We start from the raw sequence: 14,327 nt of genomic DNA on the forward strand, positions 1-14,327 counted from the left end.
TTACATAGTAACAAATTCAATAAGTAAATAAAACTACCATTAAGTTAGTTATTCTTAAAAAAAGCCCTAAATTTTTTTTTTCCACAAGGATCTCAACAAATAACATTTGCAAAGATTAAAATACTGAAGATATAAACTTTATATGTGTTCTACAACATTTCTAAGAAAAGAATGACATTAAGAATAAAATTCATTGAGGGACAATAAATATTAAAAACTTGAAATTTAAAGTTTTATTTAGCTAATCGTGTAATAGGGTTCATAATGAAGCTTGATTTTATTGGATACACCACCAGCACCATCCCACATCAACCTTATTCTGACTAGGTAGGGTCGACTGCATGGGATCTATTATACCAATCCTAATTGTGTAATAAGCTACAAGTTCAGCTACGTTTGAAGAAAAAAACTTATAGAGAATATTATGTTAAAAAGGAACCTATATATGTAAGAAACATCAAAATTGCCGTCATCATCATCACCATCACCATCATTATCAACTACATGTGATCCTAACCAAGTTAGGAATAGGTGGCATAATATTCATAATATTAATTGACTTCTAAAAGTCACATTAACAATACAAAATCCTTCAAAAGAACAATGTGGCAAAATTTTATGTTGAATGGCCTCCTTAACACAAGCTCTAGTGGGGAAATGATGAGATAAATGTGCAAACTGAATGTATTCTTCATATCTTCGTATGTACAAAGTACAAGTCCTCTTATAGAAATGATGAATGTACAACATAGGAAATTTTATAAAGGCTAAACAATAGGAAAGATTTGACTATACACAAGTAGGAAAGTTTCCTAAACACTATAGGTAAGTTTCCTACACTGATTTAGAAATTTCCAAAAAATTGAAGATATGATTGGCTTTTAAACTAAGGATAGTTTGACTAACAACTTTCTTTGAGATGCTAGCCAAGTTTCTTTATGTCTTCCTTCGGAAACCAACCATCTTTTCCTTTGGGAATCAACACTCCTCTTCAAGCTGGTGAATGGATATCCACCATTCCCAGCTTATATACTCCCCTTCAAAAATCAGGGGAGTATACCTAGGGTGCATAAATCAGGCCAGCTTCCAACTTCTCTTTTATGAAGTGTTTGTCTATCTCCACATAGTTTGTTCTATCGCGTTGCACAGGGTTATGTGCAATATTGATGGCTGATTTTTTATCACAACACAACTTGATTGGTCCACTGCTAGCAACCTTTAGGTTTTCCAAAAACAATTCTCATCCATAACAATTCGCACAACCCTAGAGCCATGGGCCTAAATTCGGCCTCAACACTAGATCTAGCCACTATACTTTGCTTCTTACTTTTCCAAGACACCAAATTCCTCCGTAGGAACATGCAATAACCTATTGTGAAGCGTCTATCAGTTAAAGGCCCTGCATAATCTGTGTTTGTATACCCTGTAATGTCTAAGTCATTTCCTGATTTGAACAAAATCCCTTTGCTAGGTGTAGTGTTCAGATAACATAGGATTCTTCTTATAGCCTGCATATGTTCGTTTGTTGGATTATGCATGAATTGACTCACCAGGCTAACAACAAATGCAATATCTGGTTGAGTGTGTGACAAACAGATCAATCGTTCCACCAATCTTTGATATCTTCCTTTGTCCACTGGCTAGCAATTAGAATTTTCCCCCAACTTGATGTTGGGTTCTACTGGGGTACCTGCTCCTTTACCTCCTAGTAATCCTATTTCCTTTAACAAATCCAAAATATACTTTCTTTATGACAGAAAAATCCCTTATTTAGAATAGCCACCTCTATTCCCAGAAAATACTTTAGTGCACCAAGGTCTTTGATCTCAAATATTCTGGCAAGGCCCTCCTTTAGTTGTTTTTGCTCCTCAAAATCATTTCTAGTCACAATAATGTCATCTACATAGACCATCAAAGCTATCATTCTTCCCTCCATTGAATATTTAATGAAGAGAGTATGATCTCCCCTACTTTGATGATATCCCATTGTTTTATAGCCTTAGAGAACCCATCAAACTATGCCCTCGGTGACTGTTTAAGCCCATAGAGTGCCTTCTTTAGTTTGCATACCTTTCCTGAAATTCCTTTATCCAATCCTGGTGATGGCTCCATAAATACCTCTTATTCTAAGTGTCCATGCAAAAAAGCATTATTGACATCAAATTGCTGCAATTGCCATCCATAACATGCTACTAGGGGTAAGAGGATCCTTACTGTTGTCATCTTGGCGACATGTGCAACGATCTCTAGGTAATCAATGCCATAGGTTTAGGGTATACCCTTTAGCAACAGTTGAGCCTTATACCTTCCAAGTGCTATCTGCATTATACTGTAGGTTAAAGACCCACTTCAGCCCACATGTTTGATTCCCTTTGGTCTAGGCACCATTTCCCAAGTACAATTCTTTTCCAAGGCTCTCATCTCTTCTCGCATTGATTGTATCCAATTCTGATCCTTTAAAGCCTCATCAATTGTCTTAGGAATAACAATGGTATCTAGAGAGGTTAAGAAACTTCTATGCTTTGGGGACAAACGATGATAAGAGAGATAGTTGACCAATAGATGCTGTGTACAACTCTTGATTCCTTTTCAAATAGCAATAGGTAGATCCGAATCATTAGGAACAGGATTAGAAGAACTAAAGGGATGAGAGATTTCAATACTTGAACTTGGATAGATGTTGGTCCAAGTTGAGGATCTAGAATAGGCGAGTTCTTCTCTTGAAGACATAATCTCTTGAAGGCATAAGGGGAACCTTTAAACCTAACCAGGGATGGAAACATTATTAGTGGCTGTGTGTCATGACCCAAGGAATAATAGAAGGGCATCATTGTAATAGGGCTGCAATGGTTTGTTAGGATATTTTTACAAGTTGTTAGAAGCACATGGGTGCTGTTAGGATGCTGTTAGAAATTAGTTAAGCAACTAGCTACTATGCCTATAAAAAGGCCCATTGTAAGAGGAGAGGATATGCTTGAATTGATTAATGAAACTCTCATTCTCTCTCTAAGATTTCTCTCAAATCTCCCTCTCATTTCTCTCTAATTTCTCCCCCATTTCTGCCCCAATTCCCTCTCCAATCATTCTATTCTTAGTTCTATTTCAATTATGATTTCTTCTCCAATTCAATTCCTCCTCAATTACTTCTTTTAACCTATCACAAACCCTAGGTTTGTGACAAATGGTATCAAAGCAAGGTGATCCTCGGCGGTGATTCTGGAAAACTCGCTGTAGTTTAGTTTGGAATTTTGAAGGCAAACTCAGAGGTGAGCCGATCGTTTCTCGGCTGTGATTTCAGAAATTTTAGCAGCTGATTAAGGCGAAATAGAGGGGTTGGATCTCAACTACTGTGTTGCGATTAAGGTGATCTTAGAAAAAGAATTTAGGCGATCTTGGAAGTAGTTCATAAGCGACTGCTGACCGAGCGATCTTAGTAAGAGTCCAAGTTGAATTTGTGCACATCCAGAGCCAACTAATCCAAAAGGTGAGTTCCTTCGATCAAATATAGACTCGGAATTGAAGGCATAGCGGAAGCCTGGTGGGACTCCGGTGATTGTTGATCATCGATGATAGCTGTGTCTTGGCGAATTTAATCAGGTGAGCTTCGCTGTGATTCCGAGAAGATTACAACAAAGCTAGTGGTCCTTCGACCATTGGACGATGATCGGGTGAGGCGAGCGCGAGCAAGCAAGTCCTACCCAGACAGTGAGAAGCGATTCTAGGTGAGGCGAGTGTGAATTCAATCAGTTGTGTTGCTGGTGCTGCCGCTTTGATTGGTTGACCATTCCGACCCAGACGATGAGAAGCAAATCTGGGTGACTTCTGGAACCCATCACAGTTGCTATCAGATTTTCGGATATACCTGGTGAGAGCAAATCTGGGGCCGTCGACTCCTTCATGATTTAATCAAGCCTAGATTGAGAAGGCTTGAGGCTACTCCATTGGTCCTGTGGTCGGTGACTGGGTGACGGCCTAGGCGCGTGCGACTAAAGCGGAAGACAGGTTGCAGGAGTTCCGCTGGAGTTTACGACATGGGTGAGGGAGGGTGTGTCGCAGCCAGTCCAAACAGATTCAGTGAATAGCCCTTGTCAAACGAGGAAGGATTGAGGGAGAAGCAGGTTAGCCAATCCAAATTTTTGTTTAATTTTTAGAAGCGGCTCGTAGAAATTGGCGGAACAGGCCAACAATTATTGGCCATGATTTTCGGCAAGCTGGGCGAACTCTCTTATTAGATCCATTGAAGCCACGCCAGTTGATTTACGAAGGCGACAGAGGCGGAATTCCGGTAAATTAAGTGAAGAGGATCTCGAGTCTGATTATTTTGCTGAATTAAGGCTGACATAGGCGAGTTTATAGCAGTCTCTTTGGTGATTGTTGACATAAGGCACCTTAGCATTGAGTCTGAGTCGAATTGGAAGGTAGGTGGCTCATCTGGTTGAGAAATTGAAGGCCGTAGAGTGTTGAGAGGTAATTGTTTATCCTAGGTGCTTGCTGTGAAGCAGATATCGAACGGAGATGAGGGACTCAATGTATAGGGTTTTTACTCCTTGGTCTTTGTAGTGTTCCATTGGTGAGAAGTCGACCATGGGGAGAAGGGCATACATGAAACAAATGGGGTCTCGATTGTTGTCGAATGATGCTGCATTTTCAGTGGGGTGTCCTACTTGTGAAGTTAGGGGCGACAGTGCATACATGAAGTAGAATGCTTCATTTTCAGTTGGAATGGAGCCTCTATGACAACTAAAGAAGGCTGCATTTTCAGTTGGCTAGAAGCAACAAACAAGGGAAAAGAAGCTTGAGAATGAGATCAACCAATGGAACAAGAGAGCAAGCAGTGGGGTACAAGATACGAGTAAGGAATTTGGCCTTATGATACGCGAGAAGCTGCAAGAGTTTGCGATGATACTTATTAAGAAGTATCATTACAACTTTCTAGTGGAATACTTTGATGATTATCACAGAAGTTTTAACAAGGAAGAATTCCTTGGAGTGGAGCAGTTGAAGGAGGAGACTACGAGCGACAGATTCACTGCCTACTCTAGACTTTGGGTAGCAAAAGAAGTATTTTGATTTGAGCAACAATAACAAGAAGGATGATTGCAATATCGGAAATGATATTGGCAGTGAAAAGCATTATCTAAAGGGAAACTATAACAATCCGGTGGCTAGGACAACAGGTTCGAAGGAATAATCAGATTCGTTGGGAAAAGTAGTTCTCGATGAGGATGTTTCAGATGATAATTACAAGAATAAAAAACAAGAGATGATTGATGCAGTCAATCATATAATAAGAATGACAAAAGGCCACAAGGAATTGTTGGAATTGGGGATTGAAATCACAGCAGCCCCTAATTCCAATGCTCACAAACAACATTGGTCTGAGCACCCAAGGCAAGTCTACAACTCTTCCTCACTATATTTCCAGGATGTTGTTGATATTTTTGCAATAGAGCTTTGCCATGGGTTGAATGGGAATACAGTGAAGGCAGCTATGGTTGTAGATCCGTTATCCATCCTTGTATTGGACAGGGAGACCAATTTTGGTTGGCCAGCTATTGTAGAAGGTGGGGGCATCGAACTTGAACTCTATCGTTCGAGGCCAAAGTATGCTTGGGATGGATCTTGGAAACCTAAGAACGAAGAAGAAGAGGCCTAAAAGATGCAAGCAAGAAAGAAGAATGAAACAGATTGAGAAAGCTGGTATTGGATGAAAAGCAATGAATAGTTGTTGCAAGTTCTTGGGGACAAGAACTCTCTCGGGGGGAGGAGGGGAATTGTCATGACCCAAGAAATAATAGAAAGGTATCATTGTAATAGGGTTGCAATGGTTTGTTAGGATATTTTTACAAGTTGTTAGAAGCACATGGGTGCTGTTAGGATGTTGTTAGGAATTAGTTAAACAACTAGCTACTATGCCTATAAAAAGGCCCATTGTAAGAGAAGAGAATATACTTGAATTGATTAATGAAACTCTCATTTTCTCTCTAAGATTTCTCTCAAATCTCCCTTTGATTTCTCCCCCAATTCCCTCTCCAATCATTATGTTCTCAATTCTATTTCAATTCTGATTTCTTCTTCAATTCAATTCCTCCCTAATTACTTTTTTTAACCTATCACGAACCCTAGGTTCGTGACACTATGCTGCTTGTGGTTCTGGTCTACCTTGTTCACTCAAGGAAGAAGTAGGTGAGTCAGGTAAAACTATTGTTTCTGTCTATGGGATTAACATGGGAGGAAAATCCAAGATATGAAGACCACCTTGGTCACCACTAGTAACATTCTCCCCTAGCTGACTAGGACTAGTAGAAAGTGGGTTGATGAATGTAGAATAATGAGAGTAAACCTTTTACTTTCATGGCTATGCATGGTATTACAGCCCCCTATTACTAGGGATAAGAGAATTGCATTTTAGGAAAGCAACAAAGAATAGAAAGATACACTATGCACTATACAAGGAAACAAAAGATACACCATAGAATTAGGAAATCTTTAAAACCGAATAGCTTTCTAAATATGAAAGATATGATTAGGGTTGATTTAGAAAGCTGGTTGTTTAGGAATGCTGTTGACTTATCTGATTCCATAATTCTTTCGTGAATAGTTCAACACACCCCCTGAAGCTGGTGAATGAATATCCATCTTTCCCAGCTTGCTTGTAAGATCTTCAAATCGTTTGATAGGCAATCCTTTGTCAGACCTGGGATCTGTCGGGTTGTGTTTCTAGGATTTTAGGAATGAATAATGGCGAGAAAGGAGATTTGAGTGAGGGAGAGAGAGAAAGAATGAGATAGAGTTAGAGAATTGAGATTGAATGGGAGGGAAAGGACTTGTGGAATAATCTTCACATATCCCCATCCTCATGAGTAGCTTCTTATTTATAGGAGCTGGTTACATTAGAGGCTCCTTCTAACTAACTCTCTAGAATCTCCAAGTGGCCATGTGCCAACTAGGCTGCCATGCCAAGTGGGTTATTACAGTTATAACAACCTACAATAGCCTGCCATACCCTTCTAATAACCATCTAATTACATGTTAACCTTTGGGCCGTGACATCCTTTTGTTAGTAAATCAGCTAGCTGATTTTCTGAAGACACAAAATGTATACAAATCACTTTAGCTTCCATTTTTTCCTTGATAAAGTGATGATCAATCTCAACATGTTTAGTATGATTATGTCGCATCAAATTATGGGCAATCCTAATTGCTGATTGATTGTCGCAAAATAATTGCATAGGGCCATTGATAGAAACCTTTAGATTATCCAACACAATCTTTAACCAAAGTGACTCACACAAGTCAAGTGCCATTGCCCAAAGCTCTGCCTCAACACTAGACGTGGTACTACATCGTGTTTTTTACTCCTCCAAGATACCAAATTTCCTTCCAAAAACACACAATAACTTGTAGTGGATCTTCTATTCATAAGGGAGCCTCCATAATCAGCATCAGTGTAGCCTAGGACTTCCAATTCTTTCCTTGATCTGAATAATAAACTCTTTCTTGGAGTTGTTTTAAGATAACACAAAATTCTTCTAACAAGTAGCATGTGTTCTTCAGTTTGATGATGCATGAATTGACTCACAAGACTGATAGCAAATGCTATGTTAGGTCGGGTGTGAGATAGGTAGATTAATCTACCTACTAACCTTAGGAATCTCCCCTGATCAACCAGTAGACTATCATTGTGACCTAACTTTAGATTAGGTTCCAAAGGTGTGCTGACTGCCTTGCTGCCAGGCATCCCAGTCTCTTCCAACAAATCCATCGTGTATTTTCTTTGAGAAAGAAATATACCTTCCTTAGAGTAGGCAACCTCTATCCCCAAGAAATACCTAAGTTTGCCAAGGTCCTTGATGTCAAACACACGGGCCAAATGCTCCTTCAGTAACTGCTGTTCACCACAGTCATTTCCGGTGACAATTATATCATCTACGTACGCAAGCAAGGCTGTGAGAGTACCTTTCTTGGAATGTTTGACGAATAGAGTATTATCCCCTCTACTTTGCTAATTCCCCATTTCTTTCATAGCCCTTGAGAACTGATCAAATTAGGCCCTTGGAGACCGCTTTAGCCCATAAAGGGCTTTCTTTAATTTGCAAACATAACCTGCATCAATTCCATTAGTAAATCCTGGTGGGGGTTCCATAAAAACCTCTGCCTCTAGGTCATCATGTAGGAAGGCATTCATGACATCTAGTTGCATCAATTCCCAACCATAACTACTAGCCAAAGAGAGTAGAATCCTCACTATAGTCATCTTAGCCACAGGTGCAAAAGTTTCCAAATAATCTATAGTGTAAGTTTGAGTGTAGCCCTTGGCTACCGATCTGTAACATCCCGATCGAGCGATAGGAAGGACCGGAACAACTTACCCTAATGGGCCTACACGAACTTCCCAGGGGGGTCACCCATCCCTGGATTATCCCAGGTCAAGCACGCTTAACTTGGGAGTTCTTTGCCAACATTCAGCCCAAAAGGTATCCAGCTGGTGTTGTTTCCTTCCTTACACTATCCTAGATATATACTAACTTCTTTGGGCTCTTGGGGTATTACATTCTCCCCCCTTTAAGCACATGACGTCCTCGTCATGCGACCTTACAACTGGTCCCAGACCTTCTCCCCTTGGGGGCTGCCATCCTAGAAGCCTGCCAGAAGCCGCTCCTTGTACAGGCCCTCAAGCCCCGGTGCCACTCCCCGCCCTCATCGGACCGCCTTCGCCAAGGGTCGGCTCTGATACCACCTGTAACATCCCGATCGAGCGATAGGAAGGACCGGAACAACTTACCCTAATGGGCCTACACGAACTTCCCAGGGGGGTCACCCATCCCTGGATTACCCCAGGTCAAGCACGCTTAACTTGGGAGTTCTTTGCCAACATTCAGCCCAAAAGGTATCCCGCTGGTGTTGTTTCCTTCCTTACACTATCCTCGATATATACTAACTTCTCTGGGCTCTTGGGGTATTACACGATCGGGCTTTGTACCTTTCCAACGTTTTATCAGCATTATATTTCACATTGAACATCAATCTGCACCCTACCGGTTGAACCCCCTTTGGTTTAGGCACCATTTCCCAAGTTTTATTCTTTTCTAAAGCCTTTATCTCCTCATGCATAGCTTGTACCCAATTCTGATCTTGTAATGCCTCTTCTACAGTTTTAGGAATAACTATGGAATAAAGGGAGGTTAGAAAACTCTTGTGGTTTGGGGACAACCTTTGATAGGAAATGAATTGGGCAATAGGGTGCTGTGTGTAGCTCCTTCTAATGGCAATAGGCAGATCCAAATCAGAATGAATGGGGTTAGAACAATTATTGGATTGAGAACCATTAGAGGACTGAGTGAGTTCGATACCTAACTAAGGAATAGATGATGGGGCCCTGCTTATCACATTGATTGGGTTATTCCTTCCTCTTATATACAAACGGTGTGCCCTTGAACCTGACAAAAGACCTTTTGATTTGAACAGAGGGTGGAAAATCAGGAGATGTTTGCTGGTTTCCTATTTTTGTTGTAGATGAAGTTGAGAGATTAGGAGGAGAATGTGGATGATATGGCCGAGATACTTCCATGATAGGTAAATCATGATCACTAATAGCCGTAATCTCCCCCTTAGAATTGGAAGTAGAAGACTGAAAAAAGACTGATTCCTATCAGAGGTGACATCCTTAAACAGAAGAATTTTTTTAGTAGGAGGGTGGTAGCATTTGTACCCTTTTTGGGTAGGAGAATACCCCAAAATGACACATCTAAGGGCTCAGGAATCAAACTTATCCTTATGATGTTTAGAGACATGAACAAAGATACACACTCGAATACCTTAAGAGGAAGGGAGGTATGAAGATCAATTTCTGGGAAGTAGGAAAAAAGACATTGAAATGGGGTAAGTTGGTTTAGGACTCCTGAGGGAACCCTTTTGAGTAAGTAGGTTGTAGTCAGCATTGCCTCACCCCAGAAAGATTTAGGGACTGATTGTTGATGCAAGAGTTCCCTAGCAACATTTAGGAGATGCCTCATCTTCTTCTTAGCAACTCCATTTTCCTGAGGGGTTTCAACACAAGAGGATTCATGAATAACTTCCTTTTGCTGGAAAAAATGATTGAGGTGATGATTAAAATAGTCTCTTGCATTATTAGTTCTGAATTTTTTGATAAAGACCCCAAATTGAGTGAAAATCATCGTATGAAACAAAGGTAGGATGGTGCTGATGGTTGCTTTATCCTTGAGTAAATATACCCATGTCATCCTAGTGCAGTCATTAATAAATGATACAAACTACTTAGCCCCAGAATAATTGGGAACTCTAGAAGGCACCCCATACATCAGAATGTACTAAGAGGAAAGGAAACAAAGAAAGTTTATTGCTAACAACATAAGGAACTCGATGGTGTTTAGATAGCTCACACACATCACAATGAAAAGAATTAACATCAACACCTTTAAATTAATTTGGGAACATGATTTTTAATAGAGTAAAAGGCCGGTGTCCTAATCTAAAACGCTGAAGCCATACATTGGAGTGAGTAGAGGTGAGCATAGAAGAATGTGTAAGGCTGGAATGATCTCCTGTAGGTATCTCTCTGCTTCTTTGTAGATGGTACAACCCATTCAATGTCTTAGCAACACCAATCATCTTCCCTGTTGTTAGATTTTGAAACACACAGCCATGAGGTGAGAAATTCACACTACATTTTAGGCTTTGGGTAAGCTTGTCAACAAAAAGTAGATTGGTGGAAAGGCTTGGTACATAGAGAACATGTTGGGCAGGTAGAGATGGGTTCAAATGGACATTTCCTTGCCCAACTATAGGAATAGTTTGGCAATTGGCAACAATGATTTTTCTAGAGCCGGTTATTGGTTCATAGGTTTCAAAAAATTTTAGAGTAGGTGACATGTGGTCAGTTGCTCTAGAATCTAAAATCCATAGTTCATTCCTAGCTGTATATGAGGCAAGTGAATGCTCAAAATTAAGGCACATACCTACTTGAGTTAAGGAGCATTCACCTTGGAGAGTTTTAAGGAAAGATTTCAGCTTCCCAATCTCTTATGAATTCAGTTCTCCTAGGTCTGAGGAGGTTGCAGAGTCGGCCTTTTTAGTTATCTCCTCTGTTTCTTTAGTGGAGAGATAGGCTATCCCCTGATTCTTTGGCTGCAAGTTCTTTAAACCTCCAAGTTTGCTTAGTACTGCCTCCTTACCATGCAATTTAAAGCATATGCAGTAAGTGTAGTAAGCCAATATATGCATTCACCCACTAGCAAACATCTTAATGCTGCTTGTCATATCTTGAGATACCTTAAGGGAACTCCTGGAAAAAGGGTTGATGTTCATAAGGAATGAAGACCGAGGAATAAAAGGCTTTGTGGATGCTGATTGGACTGCATCTATAAAGGATAGTAGATTTACTTCTGGATATTGTAGTAAGGTATGGGGTAATCTTGTGACATGGAGAAGCAAGAAACAAAGTGTGGTGGCTAGAAGTAGTGCTTAAGCAGAATACCTAGTTATAGCTCAAGGTATATGTGAAATAATATGGCTTGGGAAGTTTTTGGAAGATTTGCAGGTGCCTATAACTATCTTTACAAGGCTATATTGTGACAGCAAATCAGCCATAAGTATAGCGAATAACTCAGTCCAACATGGCCAGATAAAACATGTAAGAATTGATCGACAATTCATTAAATAGGAAATTGAAGATGGTGGAGTCAACCTTACATATATTCCTACGGGTTTACAAGAAGCTGATATTCTTACTAAGGCCAGGACTAGACAAAGGTTTGAACTAATTAGAGGCAAGCTGGGAATGAGGGAAATTTATTCACCATTTTGAGGGTAAGCGTTGAGGAAGAAATTTCGGTTTAAGAACAGATTGGAATTCCAGATTAAATGATGATAAGAGCAGTTGTTTGAATGGGTGATAAGAAGAAAAGGCTGAAATTAAAAGAAGATAAGAAGTTACAGCTGTTCCATAAAGATAGGAGAAAAACTACTTTTCAAGTTTAAATTCTATCTTATCTGTTGTAATTGTATTTTTAATTTGTTTTTGAATTCCTAGAGTCTAGAAGAAAGCTAAGGGCTGCTCATGTATATATATTCAGTAGACGATCAGATGCAAAGTAGTGATTGAATTCGTTCTACTCAATCTCATTTTCACTTAGATTATTTTTATCTATGTGTCTAATTTGTTCAGAAAGTTTCCTAAACACTATAGGAAAGTTTCTTAAACACTGATTTAGAAATTTCCAAAAAACTGAAGATATGATTGGCTTCTAAGCTAAGGATAGTTTGACTAACAACTCTGTCTGAGATGCTAGCCAAGTTTCCTTATGTCTTCCTTTGGAAACCAGCCATCTTTTCCTTCGGGAACCAACATAAAGTTCCAAGATCCAACACGACCTTTATATGAACAATGTTTGATGAGATGGCGGTGAATGAAGATAATTGATATAGTCATATTCCATCACATAAGAAATAAGTGTTTATAGTTTATACTACATTTTACATTTTCTTGAACTTTCTAACATATATTAAGACCTTTCTTATTCTCAAACATGTTCTTATAATAAAAGAGAGAAATAGCACAACTGTTAGAAATTTCTTATATTGCTCAAATAAAGCTGCTTTTCAATGAGTTTCAGTGGAAGTAAAGAATTTTAGGTTTCAAGTAATGTTTTCTTCTTTTATTATACATATCTCTATATGAGAGTAAGGGTTTAAAAAAGCCCTATGCATCCTAGTCCATGTAAGATAGATGTGAGCTAATTTTATATGTTCTTTTAATCTCTTCAGACACTAAACCCTCATAATTAGTTGAGTTAACTGGTGCATCATCCATTGCATGAATGCTTGAGAGGAAAATGATTTGTCTCTTTTAAGAACTCTTTATTCACAAGGCAAAACAAAGTATTTTGTTTCTTTTGCTTCAATATTTTCTGTAAGATGATCATAGTTTGATGGCATAATTTCATTCCTTCACATTGATGTAAGATAATATTCATCTTTTTTCCTTCAACATGACACTGGACTCTTACAGAGGGTTTGCCATTAATGATAATGTTTCCAAACTTGGCATGCAAGTTCACACTTAAAGATGCCCAGGTCATTGATTTAGTGTGTAATCAATCAGAATTAATCAAAGTATTGAGCTTGTATATCTGCATTTGTAGTCTATATGATAACGCCAACTTGCGGCCAATGGAATCTTTGAATGGAGGGAGCATCAGATTATTAACAGTGCCGCTTCTGGAAACTTAAAAGTGTTCTTTGCTACATCACAGGTGTCTCTAGATTTTGTGAAGAGCTTGTATGCAAAGTTTATTGATTGGGACAATGAGATGGTTGACGTAGAAACTGGAACTCCAGCCCATGCAGCAAAGTGAGAAATGTGAAACCGTGCATGAGTTTACTCTTAAAAAAGTTTATTTATCTAAGGTGTGGCAATGCATTTGTTGACATATACAATTATATTTATCTAAATTGTGGTAATTTTATATGGCAGCACAGCAATTAGTGAGGACTTGGGGCAAGTTGAGTATATATTGACAGATAAAACAGGAACACTTACTGAGAATAGAATGATTTTTAAGAGATGCTGTGTCAGTGGCGTTTTCTACGGGAATGAGAATGGGGATGCTCTAAAAGGTCTGGTTTCTTTCGCCTTTAATGTTTGTCACTAAATTAGTAGTTAACGGAATTGCATGTGGTAGGTGAACGCATGTAGCCCTCATTAATGATAAGTTGTTACGGCATAACATTCAACAACGACAACAACAACAATCACAATCCTTAATGCCACTAGGTGGGCGTCAGATCCTTGGATCTGACGAGGGTTAATTCAGTGAATCTAGAAGTAAGAGAGAATTGAGAGAGAAATGAGAGAATTCAGAAAGAACGAGAGGATTCAGTCTTTAATTGCCTCCCATCCCCGTCGTACTACCACCCTCTTATAGGGTTTATCAACTACCTTCAGTTGCAGTAACTGAACCCTAACCTCCCTGGTAACAGCCCACACTTCTAACTGATTTACTACAAGAAGGCAACCTCCCAGCCGTTTCTAATCAATCTACACAACGGCAGCCCCCAATTTACAGAATTATCCCTCCTATAGCCTAGGGTCGTGACAAATACCCCCTTCTCAAACCACTTCTTGTCCCCAATAAGTAGTAAAGCTGGCTTAGGATGGGTGGATCAACCAATACCAGCCTTGACTGTCTTATTTATCTTCCAAGTATTGTTTGCAGCCATGGAATGTTCTTCCCCCATCTCAATTCCGTCTTTTAACTCGACGGCTTGAATTGAGTGTAGCTGGACTGCTGGAATCTCTGTTTCTT

General features: G+C 39.4%; 1 protein-coding gene across 6 annotated transcripts in view; it reads left to right on the plus strand.

Annotated features, from left to right (window-relative positions):
• The window catches only part of LOC127792106 (phospholipid-transporting ATPase 2), a 143,592-nt gene that overhangs the window by 75,671 nt on the left and 53,594 nt on the right, over positions 1-14,327 (plus strand). For all 6 annotated transcript variants that reach the window (XR_008021079.1, XR_008021080.1, XR_008021081.1 and 3 more), the window contains exons 9-10: positions 13,275-13,372; positions 13,496-13,638. Coding sequence is in view for 3 of the 6 variants with exons in the window: in XM_052322461.1 (XP_052178421.1) it covers positions 13,275-13,372; positions 13,496-13,638 (241 nt within the window). In the remaining 3 variants the exon portion in view is untranslated. The remainder of the gene's footprint in view (positions 1-13,274; positions 13,373-13,495; positions 13,639-14,327) is intronic.

This window comes from Diospyros lotus, chromosome 15 (assembly GCF_014633365.1).
Source record: "Diospyros lotus cultivar Yz01 chromosome 15, ASM1463336v1, whole genome shotgun sequence".
In the NCBI taxonomy this organism is placed as follows: domain Eukaryota; kingdom Viridiplantae; phylum Streptophyta; class Magnoliopsida; order Ericales; family Ebenaceae; genus Diospyros; species Diospyros lotus.